This window comes from Erythrolamprus reginae, chromosome 1, assembly GCF_031021105.1.
Source record: "Erythrolamprus reginae isolate rEryReg1 chromosome 1, rEryReg1.hap1, whole genome shotgun sequence".
Lineage (NCBI taxonomy): Eukaryota > Metazoa > Chordata > Lepidosauria > Squamata > Dipsadidae > Erythrolamprus > Erythrolamprus reginae.
This window is the reverse complement of record NC_091950.1, coordinates 57,007,461-57,030,172: the sequence shown is the minus strand read 5'-3', so window position 1 is coordinate 57,030,172 and position 22,712 is coordinate 57,007,461. Positions and strand designations below refer to the sequence as shown.

General features: G+C 38.0%; 1 protein-coding gene across 1 annotated transcript; it reads left to right on the top strand.

Annotated features, from left to right (window-relative positions):
* The first annotated feature begins 346 nt into the window (after positions 1-346).
* On the top strand, positions 347-22,198 carry CHGA (chromogranin A). The gene is made up of 8 exons (XM_070753042.1): positions 347-591; positions 1,875-1,921; positions 9,987-10,080; positions 10,785-10,853; positions 13,225-13,323; positions 15,356-15,883; positions 18,734-19,155; positions 21,641-22,198. The coding sequence occupies exons 1-8, from the start codon at positions 546-548 to the stop codon at positions 21,722-21,724; spliced, it is 1,389 nt and encodes a 462-aa protein (XP_070609143.1). The 5' UTR covers positions 347-545; the 3' UTR covers positions 21,725-22,198.
* Positions 22,199-22,712: the final 514 nt, after the last annotated feature.

Genomic DNA, 22,712 nt, shown 5'->3' with positions numbered 1-22,712 from the left:
TTCATTCCCGATCTTTTCCAGCACTAGAGATGATCCACGCGGGAAGAAATACCTGCGCGCTTTTTACAACGTGGAAACATAAGAGGTCGAACTTGCTGCTGGTTGCCTCTTTCTTGATGGCGCGAGGCGCTGATCGCTGCTGGGCCCCGCCTTTGCCTTTGCTCAGTTAGGTGATCGGGCGAAGGGACAGGTTCACCTCATCTCGGCTCTGCAACCACCCCCACCCCGGCAGGGGAGCGATTGGACGGGGCCTTCCTGGGAGGGGGAGTGAGCTTCCTCCTGACGCCGTTTCCGGAGGAGAGGGGGCCGAATATATAAGCCAGGTTGCTGCTGCAGTGCTCGGTCGGGGATTGGCGGCTTTGGAGAAGGCAGAGGATCCGTGGGACGGGAAGAAGGACAGGGGGATCTCATCTATTTCGCGACTCGACGCTCGATCGGGGTCAAAGCCAGGCCCCGCTCCCATCTTTTTGCTCCCCGCCGACGAAGCCAAGAAGTGCAGCCGGACGGCCCCACCCTTCACCCCGCAGTCATCTACGGCCAGCGGAATGAGTCGCGCGGCGTTTTTCGCAGCCTTCCTCCTCGTAGCCCCAGGTAAGCTCAAGAGGCAGGTGGGAGAAGGTGCGCGGAAGCGCTCTCCTCTTTAGGCTGCCCTTTTCAGCACCAAGGACAGAGGCGCCGAGGCCATTGCCCCCAACAGCCAAGGCACTGGCCGGCGCGATGTGGTAGCTTTCGGTGCCTATTCGAACAAAAAGGCCTACTTTGCGATGAGGAGGATGAGGATGATAGAATAGAATAGAATAGAACAGAACAGAACACAACAGAACACAACAGAACAGAATTCTTCATTGGCCAATTGTGATTGGACACACAAGGAATTTGTATTTGGTGCATATGCACTCAGTGTAAAGATACATTTGCCAAGAATCATGAGGTCCAACACTTAATGATTGTCATAGGGGTCAAATAAGCAATCAGAAAACAATCAATATTAATAAAAATCTTAAGGATACAAGCAACAAGTTACAGTCATAAGTTGGGAGGAAATGGGTAATAGGAATGATGAGAAAAAAACTAGTATTAATAGTAGTGCAGACTTAGTAAGTAGTTTGACAGTGTTGAGGATATTAATAATGATTAATAATTAATGATGATGATGATGTCAGTAGTAGGAAAGCGAGCAACTTTATTAGACTATTGTCAATGACAGCAGGATCTTCCTTGAATGTCAAGTTCCCTTTTTCTCGTCCCAGAGGTGCTTTTTAAAAGAGGCAACTTGGTCATTCTGCCTTTTCTTTGTAGATGTTTTGCTTCTCATCCAAGAAACTTCTTCAGCTCTGAAGAAGCTGCTTCCTGGATAAGAAGCAAAAGTTCTTCAAAGAAAAACCAGAAAGTCCAAGTTGCCTCTTGAAAAAGCACCTTTCCAACAACCATGACCTGGATGACTGAAAATCGCCATAGACATCCTTTTTACTCAAACATTTTAATTTTCCAAAATAGCAAAGCACCGTTGGCAAAGAGTAACATTTTAAAAACCAAAAGAAATTGCAATTCTAATCTTCAGTCTTATGAAATGTCCATTCTTCTCAGTTATTCCTCTGATTGTGTCTTTGAATGGCATGTAGTGCACTTATGCATTCCAATCACTAGTTAGACTTCTCAACTGATTGCAGATTGAATCTTCCATAAAATCACCAGCTCAGTTCATTCTTTTTAAAGTAGCAACTATTTTTAAATGCAAAAGATATACTATTATATACTATTATTCTAGTTTACGGACTTATTTTCTTCACACCCCAAATCTACTATGTGTTCTGATTGGAAATGTCATAGAGAATGTGAAATATTAATGTCATTATTTTTTCTCTCTTTCTTAGCCATTTCACTTCCCGTAACAAATCCAACAACTCAAGATGATACCAAGGTGAGTTGAAAAAGAAAAAATGAAGCAGGAATATTGCTATATATTATTGGTATGGATGTACAAATCTATAAATTTATGATCTATCATTTTTAAAACTTCCTGAAATAACAATGGAATTGCTAAGTCTTTTCATACATTAAATTTTCAAGTTTTGTAGATCTATCTATGAAGAATAACTTCAACAAATACTTTAAACTCCATGTATAATTGCAAGTGAATCCATGAAGAAATAAAGAATGTATGCAAATATACAATTATAAAATCAGGTTTGTAATATAGAGTATCTGAAATGAAAGTACAGATATATGCTTTATTTGTTATTTTTTTTGGTCCTGTTAACATGCATAGACAAATAATACAATGGGGGAAATCGTTTAGCTTTCAGGAACAGTTATAGATGCTTTCCTTAAAAGTATTAAAATTTAATGGATTATCTTTTCATATATACCCTGTGTAAGTTCATTGTCAGCTACACTTTACTGTTGCTTTAAAAAAACCCTCAAGAGTTGCTGACAACATATTGAAAATAGTCATCGTGAGTCACTAGATACAGAGAAGGCAATATAAATCAAAAGACAGAATCAAAGGAAAAAAATATACATATTTATATTTTTCAGTTGGTATAAACGAACAGTAAACTCCTGATACCTGAAAGCATACATGGTATATGCAGAATGATGATGAGACATAATTCCTGAATCTGAATTTGAATAATTATTTGGATGAATGATATCTTTTGATAAAAGGAAAAAAGAGTTTCCTCTAGTGAAGTTGGCACTGACATCTTTGGAATGTATTCATTCTTCCTGTCAAATTATCCATAACATTTCTTCTTTGTGCAGTTTTCTGGGGCACATATCAAGATACCTTTGATTGAGAAAGCTGTGTATTATATATGATATACACACAGTATATCAAGTTTGTGTGGATTGAACAACATGGTGCCAACTGAGTGCAACATTTTGTTTTGGTTTTGTTTTGTTTATTAATTAGATGTCCCCTTTCATGCTTTTAAACTTTCTGGACAGATGTCTTGGGTTCAGAGATTGCATGAAACTATAATGTGATGGGTGATATTAGCTTACCATGATGAACCCAGACACTGTATTTTGTGTAAGCCATGTTTTATATCTTAACACAATGTGTGACTTTATCCCCAGTAGTATATACATACTATATAACATATATACAATTAGAATCTGGAATATTTTACATTTTTTATGTAATTAATGACAAGGGAGTTCTCAATTTTCCCTTGATGGAAAAAAAACCAGGAAACATTTTCCAGCTTCTTTGCTGTATTAATTATCCCTAATCTCTACAAACATACTGTAATTTCCAGTACTGTTAAAACTCTGCACTCTGCAACTCTATACATTTTCTGCCAGTAGGACCCTGAGAGGCTCGTTGGTTTAGAACCCAGGAGCTTTTGGAAGATTTTAAACATCTTGATTAGTGTCTTATTTGGAAGCCCAAAATGTTACATTTTTCTTCATTAGGAGTAGATCAGTACTTATCATGGCAATGTATTATGCAGATTGCATAATAATTTGTTGTTATTGTGCCATTTGTGAGTTTCCTAAAATGCTCATAAACCCCCCCCCCCATATATATACAGTATATGCCTTCAATATGCAATTGAATCTGTACTGCATTTTCTTTCGTTTTAATGAAGCCATCTGCAGCATAGCTATTGTGCATGGCTTGAATTCAAGTGTTGCACTATAAAAAGACATGCTGTGCTATAGAATTCAATAAGAGATAATAGAAAAATACTAGAAAAAGTACTGGACAGCATACTATTACTAAAGATAAAAGAATATGGCACTTGAATAATATTTGTATAAAAGTTCACTCTATGATATGACATATAATGTCAGATACACTCTAGACTAGATATGGATGAGTTTAAGCAGGTTTTTGCTGGATCATGGGTCAAATATAAGTGACCCTTTGCCTCATAAAAGGAAAGCACTAGAAATAGATCGTTGCTAGTTGCACAATCTTGCATAGTTTTGGTCAAATGGAAATGATCTGAAAAAGCAAAAAATTGAGGGAGAAGAATAGCATAAGGTACAGACAGAAAAAGAAAACTCTGGTTGCTGGTATAAAAATGAATTTTCTTACAGCTGTATATATTTTGGATACAAATCTACAACACAGAGAGGACAATAGCACATGAGCCAGAAAACCTATTTTAAAAAAGAGAAATTGAACTTGGAAGTTCAGAAAATTTTTCTGACAGTAAGAACAATTAATGGAACAACTGGAATTGTGGGTGATTCATTGCTGGAGGTTTTCAAGAAAAGTTGGCACAACAATTTGTCCAGACTAGCATAAGGTTTCCTGCCTTGGGCAAGGGGCTAGACTAGAACAGTGATTTTCAACCTTTTTTGAGCTGCGGCACATTTTTTACATATACAAAATCATGGGGCACATTGAGCAAGGGGGAGGGAGGGCTAAAAAAATTTGGACAAAAAAAATCTCTCTCTCTCTCTTCCTCCCTTTCGCTCTGTTTCTCTCCCTCTTTCTCTCCCTTCCTTCCTCTCTCTCTCCATCCATCTTTCTTTCTCTCTTCCTTCCTTCCTCTTTTTTTTGCTCTCTTTCTATCTCTCCCTCCTTCCCTGCCTCTCTTTCTCTCTCTCTCTCTCTTGCTTTCTTTCTCTTTCTCTTTCTCTCTTTCTCTTTTTCTTTCTTTCTTTCTTTCTCTCTCTCTCTTGCTTGCTTTCTCTCTCTTGCTGAGCTTCGCGGCACACCTGACCATGTCTCGCGGCACACTGGTTGAAAAACACTGGACTAGAAGACCTTCAAAATCCCTCCCAACCGCTATGATTCCATAATTTTATATAAAATTCTTATGCAATATATTGGATATTTTTCTATAATGTCCAAATATAATCTAAAACAATTAAATGCAGTATAATCCAAGAAATCCAATGAATTATATGGAAATGAGAATGTAATAGGCTTATTACATGAAGATATTGGGAGTCTAAAACCATGCAATCCCGTCGATTGTTACATGGGGGAAAGTCCCATTGAAACTCACAGGAATAAACAGCTATAAGACAGTATCATTGGAAAACACTCTGCTCATTTACTGTACTACAAGTTGTTTTCTAATAACACTATTTCTCATTGAAAAACACTTAATGATCAGTGAGTTCCCTTGTAAGAACAAAGGAAAAGATTCCCTCGAGTTGATTTCTACTTCTCTCTGTGTGAGAGACCACATCCACACAGAGATAATTATTTGCCACCTAGGATATTTTGCGTTCTCTACTTTGAAGTCCTTGGTTATCACATTTCCAAGTATTAAACAGGCCCCATCCAGCTTAGGTTCTAAATCCAGACAAGGTCAGCTCTATGCTGTCACTTGCTGAGACACGTAGCCAAATTCTAATCCAAGGCTGACTCTTGTAAGCAGCCCTTCCAGCAACAGCTACTCATTTAGCATAGCTGACAATGTAAAAAGGTCAAATATATGATTTTACATTCACTCCACTTCCACAGCAAAAAATTAACAGCACCATCCTCAGTATGTTCTCAAGTAATATAGCAAACTGCAGCTCCACATATGAGGTTTTGACAGTATGGGTGCCCAACCTTTTGGCTTGCCTGGGCTACACTGAGTGAAGAGCAATTATCTTGGGTCACACATAAAATATATAATACAGTTACTGTATATAAATAACAAATGTCCTTTTAAAATATATTTGATTATGTCTTGTGGGACTGCATTACGGTTCAGGGCTACAGCAACCTACAGAGATGGGTTGGACATGCCTATTCAATGGTGTGGAAGTTGAGGTGTTGGGATGCAATTGGGGTGAGCCACCAGTGTGGCTTTATTTTACTTTTCTTTCAGCTCTACTTCCCTTAGTTGTCAAGCAGGAATAAAATGAAAAAGTTATCATCATGGAAGTTTTTGAGGAATACTGGGATATATCTTATCTTATCATCTATCTATCTATCTATCTATCTATCTATCTATCTATCTATCTATCTATCTATCTATCTATCTATCTATCTATCTGAAAACCACTCACACATTAATCACGAAAGCTCCATAACTGTAAAGCCTATAAACGTGAAATTTGTCATGTATGTTCCTTTTGCCTTCTAGGTGCTCACTAAGAAAGGATTTTTTTAAAATGACCATAGGAGCATTAATATTTCTTATATTATTATTCACAAGCTCTGATGCTAAGGAGTTCAACTCCTCCCTCCCCACCTGAAAAGAAATCTAATCTAAATGCAAAACACAAGCAGAGGGGTTTCAGTTTTGCTTTTGCTTTCACAGCAGCAAGTAGCTTTACTACAGAAAATTGAGCCAAGCCACACACAGACTCCTTCCTGCCTCCTTCTTGCTCACACAGCAAATACCGTTTGACTTGCCAAACACCCCTCAACTCTCTCACTGCTCTGCCCAGTTAAACCACTACTAATGGCTGCATGGACCACTGGCAGGCTACAACACTCACACGCTAACAGAACGCTAGCCAGATGAATACCAGTGAATGCTGGTAGGCAAAGATAGATTTTTCCCCTTATTTTCCTCCACAGTTCAGATGAATCTGCTCCTTCTACTGTAACACTAGTTAAAGGGGAAATAGACAAAAAATGTAGGAAAATATTTATAGATGCAATTAGGAAAACACTAAGTAGGAGAAGCTGCCTGTTTCTCCCATGGCCAGTTCTATGTGGCTTACTCCAGAGTCAGTTCACCTGACAGCTGGTTATCCTCCAGCCAGTAATATTATTTACAGGAAAGTCCAGAGCAATTCATCCGAGGGATGAATTGAAAGTCTATGTTATGCGAAAAAATGTCTTCACCTGTAACAGAAACTTAGCTTACCATCTCTAATGTAATAATACAGACTCCTTTTAACTACTCATTAATATTTAAGCTTTGTCAATTTATCACATCACATAGCGAATCATGGGTATTTTATATTATTATTATTATTATTATTATTATTATTATTATTATTATTATTATTATTTAGATTTGTGTGCCGCCCTTCTCCAAAAACTTGGGGAAACTTTATAGATAGATGAAGATAGAGATAGATAGATGAAAGAGGAGATATTTACTCAGTAGTTCAAAAATAAAGTTTTATTATTTATTTATTCAATTTTTTAGGGCGGCTTACAACATGTTAGCAATATCACTTTTTAAAAACAGCCAGCATATTGCCCCCACAATCCAGGTCTTCATTTTACCCAACTTGAAAGGATGATGAGATTTGAATTGCTGACCTGCAGATCTACAGTCAGCCTTAGTGGCCTGCATTACTGCACTCTACCTGCTGCACCACCTCGGCTCTTACCTTGCTCTCAAATCAGTTAAGACACTCAACAAAAGACACAAATGAACCATTTCTCTAAGTAGACAAAAGTTCAAAGCTGCTCCCCCAGAATTTGGCACTTTATTTTTGCATCACATTGATGTAAAATAATTTAAAAGATTCTCACTTCTTTTTGTTGTGTGGAAACTACAAGACAAATTTAGGGCAATAATTCTTTTGTTGTTTGCTAAAGAAAAAAAATCCCCACTCAGTAGCTTTCTGATTCCTTTTGTTCTTTTTCTTATGACTGCACACTGTTTACCTAAAATGAAGGCTTTTGAAATCCTGATGTTCATGTTTATTTGATGGAATGGGTTTAATTTCTAAAAATAGATTGTTTTTGCTTATGTAATACGATGCTTGGTGCTTGCTATTTTAATATTTTAGGTCAGTTTTACTGTTGTGCATTCCACATGTACTCAATATCTATCTATGCATAATAATGGAAAGACAATTCATATAAATAATCAATTGTTTAAACACCCACTTCAGATATTCATTTGTTCCTTTGATTTGATGCAGTCTTCAAAAAGCAATCAAAACCTTCATATTTTCTCTCCCACACATACTTGTGCACCCTATTGTTCTCCTGTGCAGTTCATTGATGAAATTTGAAACACATGCTTAGCAATGAAAGACTTGCCAGTTTCCAAATCATAACAAAATGGTCTAAATCTCCAGGATAGTGAAAGACAGAAGTCGATATAACTTTGGGAAGAGAAAGAAAGGAAAATTTCCTTCATTATTTGCACAACAGATCCAATTTTTCTTGATGAAAATGCGTGGTACATGAAAATCAAGAATACGGTAATACTTTTCCTTAATTGAAAACCAGGTGGAAGATTCTACTAAAAAGTCTCACAATATAGATATAAATTTCATAGGTCTTTTTGTTCAGTGTATTTAAAATAAAGCCTTAAATCCATGATAAAAGATATTTTTAAAAGCAGATGAATATCATCTTACAACTCTGCATGTGCATTTGTCTAATTTCTAATCCCACTGATACCGTTTGCCGGCTGATGACCCAGACTTGTTCATATGGTGACCCAGGGTGGGTTCCATTTACCTACTGGTGTGCATCGCTGTGCGATTCTACTTCCGCGTATGTGGAAAGGAAATTTCAAGCCCAAACACAGCTGAGAAGCCATCCAAACCAGAAAAAAAGCACTGATTCTACTTCCACGCATGGCAGTGCACATGAACCGGGAAAAACAGCACTGAAGCCGTCACACCCAAATTGCGTCATCAGCGGGCTGCTACCAGAACATTCACTCTGGACCACACCGTTAGGAAACCATCCCTGCAGTCAGCTGACATATTTCATACCAATACTATATTTGTCATTTTAAAAAGCCATAGTTGTGCTTTATAAAGGTTAGTTCTCTCTAAACCAGTGGTCTCCAACCTTGCCAACTTTAAGTGGACTTCAACTCCCAGAGTTTCTCAGCCAGTGTTGGCTGAGGAACTCTGGGAGTTGAAGTCCACAAGTCTTAAAGTTGCCAAGGTTGGAGACCCCTGCTTTAAACAGTTCTCTATCATAACTTTCTGTTTGTTGATATAATTTACTAAAAGTTTGCTCAATTAAAATTTAGTCCAGATTTAAGTGTATGGGAAGAATATAGGAAACAGAAAGCTACATGAAAAAACAGCATAATGTAAAAGAAAAAAAAATAATTTTAATGCCAACTATAAAAAAAGTAGCAAAACTGGTGCAGAGAAGTTTGCACTACATTTAATTGAAACCACACATAGATTTTTCATTTTAATGAGACAATTTTACGTTAATGATGGATTAGGATTCAGCATGGCAGAAAGGAAGACCAGGTTCAAAACCTTCTTAACTTTGAAGCTTTATGGCTAACTATAGCTAAGTGGCTCCCAACCTGTTCTGCTAGGCTCTCTGGTAGGAGCCTCCCGAAAAATTCAAGGATACAAATTTCAGACACACACATGTTTGAAAATTCAAAACAATGTTCTTTATCACAAAATTCAAAATAAACTAAGCACTCTTTTTGTATTGCAAAGAGCACTCGTCCCAAAACAACCGGGTAGTCTGTACAATTTCCCTTAAGCAGTCATTAAGTACTTAGCTAGCAGCTGTGAAGAAACTTCACACCCCTTCTTCTTCCAACGAAGCGAGACATACACACACTCGTTGCTCTGCTTTGGTTTCAAAGGCATGGAAAAAACAAAGTCCAGAAAACAGCAACACGTGATTCCTGAACAACTGCGATTAGATACTCTTCCACAAAGGCCTAACCCACATGCTGCTATTTATAGCAGCAGCCCTAATTACTGGAGCCCCACCCAAACACTGGTGGCCTCTCTTATCTCCTGTAATATGTCCTTACTTGGTCTCTTCTATGTATAATTCTGCGCTTGCGTGGGTCCAAGACGTTTTCATCCGAATTAATGGAAGATAAGGGAGATTGACTGCCTGGGCTGTGTGCCAAGCCCCCCTCTTCCAAGTCACTCCCACCTTCTTCTTCGTCCGAGGAAACTAAACTCTGAACTGACTCTGTCGGCAATAACACAGGCCTATGACATGTTGAAGTTTCTCCTGCATCCACCTCCACAGTCCCTGGGGCAGGAGCTTGGCCAGAGCTAACCACAACACAATCTATGCTACTTTACAAGATAGTTGCAAGGATAAAATACCCTGAAGGAAAATTTAAATATAAAATCCATACAAATATATTGTGTTCTTCTAGGTGATGACATGCATTGCTGAGGTTATTTCTAATACAGTGGCGAAGCCCAAACCACTCTCAATCAGCCAAGAATGCCTAGAAATTCTCCAAGGAGGTAACATTTTCTTTCCAATTCTCCTTTAAACTACTTAGAAGTTAACCAGATTGAATATTAAAGTTTAAAGATTATATTTGTCAAAAGTCACTTTTAATTTTTTTAAAAATAGGTAGGCAAGTTGAACTCAAGTAACTGGTCTGCCAATGAAAATATGATGAGCAAACATACTCTGAAGGAATTTATAACTTGTATAATTAAAAACAGAGGTGCTCAAATTATGATATTTAGTCAGAGAGGAAAACATATCTAGGGAAATGCTTGATGTTTTTATCATAGTTGATAACAGCTTTTGGTAGATACGGGCTGTTTGATTGTAATAAATAGAAGAAGAGATAAAATGTTATACTTTAAGGAATTATGTAAAGACTGTATAGCCTTAACTACTTACGGTAGTCAAAAATTAGAAACAATTAAAAATTGAGGTATAACTAGAGATTAATATAAATGTTTATGGTAAACATTCATAACTGGATTATACTCGATAATAGCTCTTGGATGACAGGGAGACATCAATGCCTCACTTGCTTGTTATATGTTATTGTTGTAAGTATTTGTCTTTGAGTGTGTATTGTTGCTTTGCTACGTCTCTCTATCAAAAAAATAAAAATCTGCCTCCCCGCAAAGAAACTATGATGAGCAAAATCATTGTGTGCCAACTCAGTTTGTTACTATTAAAATATTAAGTCCTTCTGCCCTTTCAGATGAAAGGATCCGTTCTATTCTTCGCCATCAAAACTTACTAAGGGAGCTTCAAGAACTTGCAGTTCAAGGTACAGTTCTGTTGGAATTTTGTGCCTTTTGTGTTTGTGTGTGTGTGCTATCTATTATTATGGGATTTTTTAAAAAAATGTGATACAGATAGGATTACCATATTTTTCAGTGTATAAGACACACCTTACTTTTTGGGGAGGAAAATAGGGAAAAGAATTTGCTTACCAGGTATTCATCTGGCTAATGTCCTTAGCCAGCATGTTATTTTATCCACTAGTTAGGGCTTTAAAAAACCTTTATTTGGAGAGTGTAACAATGAAAGAACTTGCAAGCCAGTAAGAGCTGGGAATATCATTAGCACCTGTAAAGAAACTTATTCGGAGCAAGTTAGAGCACTGAAAAAACCCTGCAAAGACTTAGGGCTTGGAAAACATTCTTTGCAGAGAAAAACAATGAAAGAGCCTGAAAGGGAAGGGCTGGGAAGATTGTTAGCAGCCAGTTAGGGCTTTGGGGGGGGGGGAATACATTCAGAGTATAAGACACATCCAAATTAGGTGGAAAAAGGTGTGTCTTATACTCCAAAAAATACAGTATGTCTATATATAATGTGAGAATGCCACAAAATATTTCCCAAAAGGGGGTAAATAAAAAATGCAGCCAATGACCGATCAATCAAGTTGGCATCAATGCTTGATAAAATTGTAGGGCAGGTCACAAGAAGATTGTAAGCACTTCGGGAAAAAAATATAGTAATGAACAAGTCAGCATGGATTTGTTAAGAACAAATCTTGTCAGACTAACCTCAGGTCATGCTCAGAGAACTACTTTAATGGATGTTGGGAATGCTGTAGACACAATGTACTTTGATTTCAGGAAAACATTCGATAGTACACTTTGAAATGCTGTCCAACATAAATAAGTGAGTGAATACTGATAACTGTGAGCTGGATGTCTTGATAAAAATGGATAACAGCTGCCTCAAAAATCAGTCTTTGGGAAAGTCAGCAGGGAAGTTGCAAGTTGCTCTGTATGGCATTTCTGCCACTTTTTGTATGGAGAAGTTGTGCTACACAGTACAAGATTCTGGCGATCTTGTATTCTGTAGTGTCCACCTGCCTGCAGCACTCCTCCATCTGCACTCAGTAGCACTTATCTGCCCAGTTGCACTCAAATCAGGCTGTAGCATCCACCTCCAAACCACTCGCACTTGCACTGTGCCACAGCACCTACTCCCCATTCGCCCTTCTGCACTTGGTAGCATTTACCTGCCCACCGGCCTACTTGCAAGCTATCTAAGAAAAGCCTTGCTATGACTGGGACTCACAACTTTCTGTTGACTTCCCCGTTGACTTCCCTTTGGAAAGATAAAAAGTACCTTAAAAAGGTAAAAAAGGTTGAAAGTGGCAGGTTGCACTCATGTAAGCTTCTCCCCTAACAATCTGTGATCCTTGCTTAAGGACAACAACAATTGGGACTAACTGGATTGCCATCACTAAGCAAACACATGGCATTGCATTTTATGACCAAATCATTTAACAGCAGAAACCCCAATTTTCGATGTTAAGTGAGGACTACCTGTATATCCATTGACTTTAAGGAAACATACTCCCAGGAAGCTTGATCAGAAATTGCAGTGCTACCTTCATCATCCTTAAAGAAGAATCGTTAGTGAAAAAAGTATGAATTACTAATATCCACAGTTGATATTCATGGTAATTGTAGTTGAAGTCATAGTTAAGTTAACTGGCCATGTGGCATTCTGTGCTCATGTTTTTATAGTAGTATACATCACGGTTATTCTAGTTGTAATTATTCTTTCTTCTGCTCCCCTATTACTAAATAGGATTGATTTAACAAAATAACAGAACTGCAGAGTTGGAAGAGACCTTGGAGGTCCTCTGGTCAGGCAGAAAACCCTATACCATTTCAGACAAATGGTTGTCCAATCTCTTCTTAAAAACCTTCAGTGTTGAAGCACCTACAACTTCTGGGGACAAGATGTTCCACTGATTATTTGTTCTAACTGTCAGGAAATTTATCCTTAGTTTTAAGTTGCTTTCTCTTTGATTAGTTTCCATCCATTCATTAGTTTCCATCCATTAAGTGTTGTACCACATGATACTTGACAAATCTATATTTTCTTTTATGTACACTGAGAGCATATGCACCAAGACAAATTCCTTGTGTATCCAATCACATTTGGCCAATAAAGAATTCTATTCTATTCTATTCCTGTTCTGCCTTCAGGTACTTTGGAGAATAGGTTGACCTCCTCTTAGAAATTGAAATATTGGACATTGAAACCCTTAGATTTGACTTTTAGTATACTATGCATTTGTAATGGTAAGGGAGACACATATTGATAATGATGATGACAACAAAAGAAGTCCTGAAAAAAATGTTCATATTCTTATTTTCCATTTCTGACAGGAGCAAGTGAAAGAACAGAGCAGCAGAAGAAAAACAGTGGATTTGAAGATGAGCTTTCTGAAGTCCTTGAAAGCCAAGGCAATGGGAACACGGAAAGAGGTTGATGTCAGCATAACCTCTAAGTAATCCTTTCCAAGCCATGTAAATGGGGGGATGTGATTTCAAATGGCCTTGGGACACACACCTGCTTCACAGCCAAGCTGGTTTCTGTGACAACCGTGACCTAGGTCATCTCTGCACTGCTTGGTTCACAGCGAGGAAAATTTTTGATAACATCTTAAAAACCTTCTGTAGTGCGGATCTTTAACCAATAAGGAAAATTATGTTACAAACAGCTACAAAGACCATATTGCTTAAAACTCTTCTTCTTTGCCTCTTTGTTGAGCAAAAATAACTTCAGATATTGACAATTCATACATGTTAAGAGCCAGGTGTAAATTTCTCCTTCCTGAATTGCATTGTACAATGATTCATTTTTGGGTAGCTAAACAATCACCGGCTCAAGGTTGACTCAGCCTTCCATCCTTCCGAGGTGGGTAAAATGAGGACCTGGATTGTGGGGGCAATATGCTGGCTCTGTTAAAAAGTGCTATTGCTAACATGTTGTGAGCCGCCCTGAGTCTAAGGAGAAGGGCGGCATAAAAATCAAATAGATAGATAGATAGATAGATAGATAGATAGATAGATAGATAGATAGATAGGCAGGCAGGCAGGCAGGCAGGCAGGCAGGCAGGCAGGCAGGCAGGCAGGCAGGCAGGCAGGCAGAGAGAGAGAGAGAGAGAGAGAGAGAGAGAGAGAGAGAGAAGTAAATAAATAAATAAATAAATAAATAAATAAATAAATAAATGCCACGCTTCTTTATAGATTCCAAATAGTAGGAATGTAACCAGAGTGGGGAGAGTGAAAAACGGTGCTAGCAGCAATGTATGTGTGTCATATGCACATACATTGGGGTGGGTGGGTGCATGGAATTAAAGGTTCACCATCACTGGTATAGGACAGAGGTGGGCTATTGCCCGGACTGGGGGAAACACAGTGGGGTAGCGAAAATGGAGCTCCGTCCCAGAGCACCCAATTTGCACTGAAACAGGTTGAAAGAAAATGCAGGGTATCCTGCATAAGCCATGTCCACACTGTGGTAGTAAAAATTTTGGTAGCCCTTCACTGGTATAGGGTCTACTGCCTGAGCAGGGGGTTGGACTGGAAGGCTTCCAAGGTCCCTTTCAACTGTGTGTTATTCTGTTCTGTTAGAAAAAGGAAGTACAAATACCTGAGCTATTTCACCTTCCTGAGTTACATTTCAAACAATCATTCTCTGATTAAATAGTGTCATCAATTCAATGTACATGAATTTGGGCAAACTCTGGGAGTCAGCAGAGGATAGGGGGCTGGGCATGCTGTAGTCCATGGAGTTGCAAAGGGCCGGATACGAATTAGGGACTGAACAATAAATTATCTAATATGGCAATTCATATGAAGGCATTTAGAGTTGGTGGAAATTAATCCAGTTTTATTATTGTAGCAAACTAAACACTTTATTTAAAGAAATTATAGGAAGAGCCAAGTTAGTCTGTGGTAGCAAGTATCCAGAGTTCCAGGATTCTTTTTGGCAAACTCAAAGTGAACATTTTGGAAAAAAATGAAACTTTAAGCATTCATTTTAGTTATACTTATCTTGTATTCTTAGAATAATTCTTTATAGACATTATTTTGTTTTGCATCAGAACAGGGAATAATTAGTTAAAAATTAAATTAATAATTAATAATTAATCCTTAACCAAGATAAAACAAAGAATATAACTTAATCCAGATCTTATAGTTTTCTAAATTATGGCTAAGACCCATTGATATTGAGTCTCAATTTACTCCAATTTATAGATGGGATATTAGGATAATAAACTCCTATAATAATGGAATAGAACAGTCTGATCTATTTTTAAAGCATGAAATACAGTCCTGAAATAGTAGATTGGGGGAAAATATGCTGCTCTCTAGTTAAATAAAAGCAGATAAAAGATATATAATTTTGCCCAAAAGGACATGTGAAATTGCTTTACTTTGAGTTTGCAATTCTGTTTTACTATGGCTTTCTATCCACCTTCTGTTTGTTTCTCCTATTTTTGCCCTTCAGATCCATCAGAGGAGACCCACAATGAGAAGCCAATGGCTTCTTTGGCTGAGCTGGAAGCAGAAAAGTCTTTTCAGAATAAGCAAGATGTTTTGAAAGAAGAGGAGAGAAATAGCTTGAAAGAGAGAGAACCAAGGATTCGAGATGTTGATCTTGATGATGAAAAGGAGAATATAGCAGGATTTGAGGGCAATGAGGTTGATGAAATGGAAGGATTGCCTTGGAGTGATACAATAGACAATCACATCAGTGACATCAAGGAAGATGATGTTCTTAAGCAGACACACCAGGAAGTTGAAGAAGTTACAGGGACAGAGGAATCTGAGGATGAGAAGGATGAAGAGGAGCATGTTTTCAAAGAGAGTCAAGAGGAAAGGAAGGTGGAAGAGGATGGCAAGGTCAGAGAGCAAGTTGAGAAAGAAGAAGAGAAAGAAGAACAAAAAGATGAAGAAGAAGAAGAGAAAGAGAAGAATGCTTCCGAAGAGGAACATCCTACCAGTTCAGATAATGTGAATGATCAAAGGGAAGAGGGTATGTCTATCAGTTTGGGTTCAAATTTGACTTTTATTGTGTGGGATGGACCCATATTTGCCATCTTTTAGATTTTGGCTGAAGCAAGTCAATTGAGGAACTTCCTTCCTAGATACTGCTAAGATGACAAATTAATGATTACTTCGCATTTTGCAATCTTATCCTGCTAGCACTACTAGCTTTGGGATTAATTAAAGCAGAGGATATCCAAAATAATAGAGCCAATGTTCCCCATCGCTTTTACAGCATAATTGCCCCTTCTCCCAGGATTGTTTCTAAGTATATTTTATATTTTTCTCATAGTAAACTGTTTTGTTTGGCCCATATTGTGGCACTACATATTAAGGTAACATCTGATAGAACCCAGATGTAATATTGCAGGCAAACTCTACCCACAACCTGGAGTTTGATCTTGATGGGCTTAAGGTTGACTCAACCTTCCTTCTGAGGTCAGTAAAATGAGAACCCAGATTGTTGGGGGAAATAGGCAAATAATACTTTTGCATTAAAACTACCCAGAGAATGCTGTAAAGCACTATGGGGCAGTATATAACCCTAAATTCTGTTGTTATTGCTACACGAATCCTTGGGGTTGGTTGGTGGCTTGAGGGTGCTCCCTCTGCCTTTTAAAGTTTTTAACTTACAGTATTTGTACACCATTTTAAACTTTTTATCTATATTTTTATATGGCTATATGACTTTTGCTATCTAGAGCTGCTTAGGTGAAATGGATGGCGTATAAATTTGATAAATGGCATACATAAAAATAAATATATAAGATCAAAGTTATTTTTGGTCAGATTTGGAGCTAGAATCAGTCTCACTTATGCTATTAAAATGTCTACTTTACAGTCAAATATTAGTGACCTTAATACATGTGGATTATAATTGTAGTTTAGCTTATAGTTTATTAGATTTGTATGCTGCCCCTCTCCGAAGACTTGGATTATTGAACTTAATACATGGTCATTGCAACCTGGAGGCTGTTACCCTTCTTCTGGGTGATCACTCTTGACAAATCTCAAAAAAAGATTGCAATTTTTTAATAAATAGCCCTTGTTATTGCAAACCATCTGGTTCCTCCCTCATGTTATCAAATAACAATTATTTCAGCATTTATCTCACAATTTTTATTCCTTTTTATCATTTGCTAGTCTTTTTTCTTACATTTGGTCTTGGACCATAAATGAATGTTGATTGATTGCAAGAATATGTTGTTGAATTTTAGTGAATTTTGTAAGCAAACAAACAAACATGCCCCCTACATACAATGATTTCTCGCTTCAGCAAGTAAGACTGTCACTTTAGATATTCTCCAATCTTCTCCAAATAATAATTCAGCCCTTTATAATATAGTGCCTCCAGTTGTGTAGGATTTCAATTTTCAGCAAATGGATGTGATGACTGGGAAATTATAAGAATTACAATCCAGCATTTTGCAGGAAATAAATTGGAGCAGACATGGGTTCTTATTTGAAAGCACATTTGAGCCCTGCAGGAAGCAGCTTTCCTAAGTACTGGGGCGACAACCGAATAGATCTTGTTTCTTATATGTAAGCTCTTAATTGTAAATGACAGGAGCAGGTGGCAAAGGAATGGAAATAGTTTCTTGTGTTAAATAGGTCTCGTTAGGAATTGAAAAGTTAATATCAGCAATTAACTAGCAACCAGTGATTACAACATATCACGTATGGACTAAAACTATTCAAATATGTTGTATAAATTACATTTCTAAGCATGGAGTAGATATTATAATACTGTACTCATTTCTGTAATTTACTAAAGTCTAAATTACAGTAGTTAAATCTCCAATCCTGGGCAAACAAATGAAACAATTCAAAGCTGATAGAAGGCTCAGAGAACTATAGCAATGGTTCATATTGATCGAGGGTTGTAGTCCAGGGTACTCAGATGCATATGATTAGGGGCAGTTGCCACATGATGACTATGCAATCCTTAGAGAAAGAATAGTGGTGGCAAAGTGGTTAGAATGCTGTGTTGCAGGCTAATTCTGCCAACTGCCAGTAGTTCGATTCTCATCGGCTGAACTTTGACCCAGCCTTCCATCCTTTGGTAAAATAAGGTGGGTAAAATGAAGACCCAGATTGTTGGGGGCAATATGTTGACTCTGTAAACCACTTAGATTGAAGTGGTATATAAGTTTAAATGCTATTGCTATTGTGATGGCTAATTGAAATAACCACCTGTGCGTGCTCTGAGATCCTAATTGATTTTACAACCACTATGTATAACAAAGCAAGTTACACAGATTAGGATTCAGAATCATTTTCTGCCCCTCTGAAAGAATAATTAATTTGGTAAACTGGGCTCAAATCTCATTCCTCATCCAGGTTAAGAAAAAAATATTTATGGAAAATGGCTTCGCTTCTTACCCAGCACCAGATGATTGATCAATTTTATGATAAAGGACTATTTCACATACTCTGCAAAGGTGATTTCACATCCAAATACATTCAGATAACTTGAATTTTAGATGACCATTTGACAAGGTTTTAAATCAGTTTTCTTCATCTTATTGATAGCACCAAAATATACCGCTGGAAAAAAATAAAAGGAAGGAACACTCAAATAACACATCCTAGATCTGAATGAATGAAATATTCTCATTGAATATTTCATTTGCACAACTATTCCATTTGCACAACAGCATGTGAAATTGATCATCAATCAGTGTTGCTTCCTAAGTGGACAGGTTGATTTTACAAAAGTTGGATTTACTTGGAGTTATATTCTGTTTTTTAAGTGTTCCCTTAATTTTTTTTGAGCAGTGTATAACTTCTGAAGGAAAAGAAAAGAAATGATTTGCATCTAGCTCTATTTTCCTTATAGATAATCAAGATGATGACAAAAATATCTCAGAAGATACAGGTAAACATCACAGTGTGAAAAGTAGAGGGCACCGTTTTCTGGATGGAACAAGGCAGGATGGTGACAGCAATTCCAAAAGTGAAGAGATAGAAAAAAACCCTTTCCAAGATGTAGAAGATGCTAAGAGATGGAACAAGATGGATGAACTGGCCAAACAACTGACTACTACAAAGCGGGCAGAGGAGACTGAAAGTGATGAAGATCCAGATAGATCCATGAAAATGGCTTTCAAATCCCACAACACAGGTGACTTCCATAACCCTCCAGAAGATGAGACAAGGCAGAAGCATCATTCAAAAGAGGAGAGTGAACAAGGTTTCCCACTTCTTTCCATACCCGAAGAAAAAAAGGATGAAGAAGGAAGTGCAAACAGGAGGACAGAGGTAGGTTGACAAATTCTTGTAAAAACCATGTTTTGAATAAAGTGTCAAAAGCCAGAAGAATGATTGAACGTTCCCCTTGCTGGAAATTTTGATCTCATTTTCCAGTCAGAAATAGCAGATCATAGAAGATGGGGAAACCAGACAGACTGCTGCAGAAATGGTGGCAGCAAAAGAACAGCCATTCACATATCACACTTGACCACTTGTTAAGTAAATTAGGACAAGTGATGGGGAACCTTTTTTTGGTTCATGTGCCAAAAGGGGAGAGCGTGGGGAGGGGGGGGTGTTCATGCACATTTAATGTGGCTCCCATGCACGAGTGTGCATGATCCCCTGCTCGCAGCACACAATGGCATGCAATGGCATACCTATTTTTTGTTCCCCCTAGGCTTCAGAACCTTTCTAGGAACCTGGGAAGGTGAAAACAGTCTCCCCCCCCCCCCCCCCGAGATGCTCCGGAGGCCAGAAACAGCACGTTTGCCGACTTCTGGTGGACTGGAAGTCCTGTTTTTTCCTCTCCCCAGGCTTCAGAGGGGATGGGCCATTTCTGGCTTCTGGATGTTCTCCAGGAGGAGGAAGGCTGTTTTTGCCTTCCCCAGGATCCTAGAAAGGCTCTGAAGCTTGGGGAGAGCAAAAAAACAAGACTTCCAGTCCAGGTCAGAAGTTGGCAAATGGGCCATTTCTGACCTCTGTAGGACCTCTGGGGGGTGAGGAAGCCTGTTTTTACCCTCTCCATGCTTCTAGAAAGGCTTTGAAGCTTGGGGGGAGCAAAAAAACCAGTCCAACTGGATGTCAGCAAATGAGCCATTTCTGGCCTCTGGAGGACCTCTGGAGTTTGGTGTATGGTGAAAGCTGTTTTCACCCTCTTTAGACTCCTGCAAAGGCTCTGGAGCGTAGGGTGAGCAAAAAATGCCCCCTGAGAGCCAGTTTCCCAACTCCCAGTGGGCCAGAAGGCTTGAAAATCAGCTGGCCAGCACGCGCAGGCATGCCAGACCTGAGCTTAGGTGCCCACTGATATGGCTTTGTGTGCCACTTGTCACATGTGCCATAGGTTCGCCATCACTGCCCTATCCCTTCTGTAAGAAATTCTCTCTCTCTCTCTCTGTTCTATCTCCCTAGCACCTTCCTTTTTCCGCCAGTTCTCTAATACCAGCTCCTTCACACAAATACTACAATGTGGCAGAGCTGATGTGCATTGTATGAGCTGAACAGTGGCTTTGTGTGTTTGCCCACACACACACAAACATGCATACTGGCATCTCCACCTCTTGATCTTCTTCACGTGATTCCATCTATTGCATAATTTAATGGAAATTATTTGGTAAGGTATCCAGCTTGCTCTAGTCAGTAACAAAGCAGCATCACCATCATGCTGTTACTTAGAGGTAGAAAGGAAACGGGTGACAGCCTAAGTCAGTTATTTCATTTGGCTGCACAATAGAGTTAATTTTACTCAAGACAATATATAAAGGATTGCTCTCCCCTTTTCTCCTTGTAGTTGCAAAGCTTTGTACCCAAAACAAAATCAGCCCACTTAATGAATCACAAAACCAGGTGATTATTTCTTTTCTTCCATTCTAACTAGTTTGGCTTGTTTTCACCTTTCTAGCATAGGTTTTCATGGAATTGCAATAACAATGCATTAGGGAATCAACAAGATAACCTTGACAACAGTTGCTCAGGTACCAGTAGGAGAAGAAAAAAACTCTTTGCCATCAACTGAGTACAAGGAGAAAAAGGAAGAGAGGGATTTCCCCCACCCCATCTCATTGCTCCATACTTCTTTGGATACACTTGACTGGACGGATGAGGGGAAGAAGAAAAATGACAGGGGCACATCCATTTAGACATGTACATCCATTCATGCAAGAACAATAGTTGGGCTACTAAAGATAGTAACCATCAGTTACAATTATTACTTGTATTTCGCAATCATGAATTCTTTTTGGCATCAGGAAAATCTAAATTGGCTTTTTCACATAGTTTTCTCTTATGGACTGAATTCAGCAGATAGGATCTTGTGAATATTCTTGTGCTTGGCTCCATGGAATCACTTTGTACTGCAGGCTGTACCCTTCCAATATCCAGAATGGTAGAATAGCCTAGGAATGACGCCAGAGAAGAATCATAATAGACACTAATAGAAAATTGAGGTTCAGTCCTTAGCAATTTTTGGTTAGGCTGATAGATGGGAATTTGTAGAACTATTGTCAAATAGTACAGGCCATTCTTTGATACATTCTAATGAATATAGGAAGTTCGAGTTATGAAAATTATATTCCAAAACATCTGAAGAGTATTAAATTGGAGGAAGATAGATCCTCCAACTTGATAGAAATTGACTTTATAAATGTACCTAGCCAAAATTGGCTGAATTCTCAAAAGTTTAGCAGTTTTGAATTCATTGTTTAGTGCATGGATAGATCAACAAGTGAATACATAATTTTGATTTAATGATTTGCATCATTAAACTTTTTTCTTTCAGGACCAAGAACTAGAGAGCTTGGCTGCAATTGAAGCAGAACTGGAGAAAGTTGCTCGCAAGCTCCATGCCCTGAGAAGAGATTAATGCACCATAACATGGGAGCAAGACACCAGAAATGTTGAATCACTGTTTTAAACACTGAATTTTATTTTGAAACAATAAAGTAATAATGGAGGAGGTGATTTTTTTTTGCAAAAGCCTGTATTGCAACAAAAAAACAGCCATTTCTCTTTTTTATCTAGTTGCAATGCTTATTTGCTTTCTGTTTGCTTTAGTAACCCTTTTATTTTGAAATGTTTGGATTACTGCATAACAAGAAGTATGACTTAACTCACGTATTCTCTATTGTAAAAAAAAATGATTTCCTCTTCTGTTATTTCTTTTCTCCCCTTTTCCCTTCATTATCAGTTTTCTAGAATTATTTCTCCCATTAGATTTCCTGGATAAAATTACTTGCAATAACTTGTTAATCTTCTGATTTAAAGATAGCACTCTTGACTGCAATATATTCTATATAAAAACTAAGGAGAAAAATAAAGACACAATCTTGGTTTCCCTTCTTTGCCTATTTCAGCTTCAATCTAATGTATTTTTAGGTAATATTTCTGCAAAGGCTCAAGACAGCGCAGTGATTGAAGTGCCGATTCTGTATTCCGTGAATAGATATACTGTAGATTCACACACAATTCCCCTGGTTTGTTGAACAAATCTAATATTTTTGTAGAGTAAGTTTTAAAAAAGTCGCTCAGTGAATAACAGGATAACAAGGAAAGTTGTACTTTCTAAAGCAGGATGGGCAATTTGCAGCTTTTGGTTTAATAACTTCAGCATCCGTAACTTTTCAAATAGCTTCTTTGAATGCTATAGAAAGTGAAGCTTCTCTTTTAGCAATCCACTGAACTGAGAGGAAGAAACAGAAAGACAAATATCCAAACCCATGTCCATTCCTAAAATGTAACTCTCTTTAATAAACTCTTTTTGTCCTCTGCAGATCAACCATGGCAGCCACGTAAAGGAGTAAAAAGGCCACAGCTGGATAAGTCATTTTGATACTACAGTGGTACCTCTACCT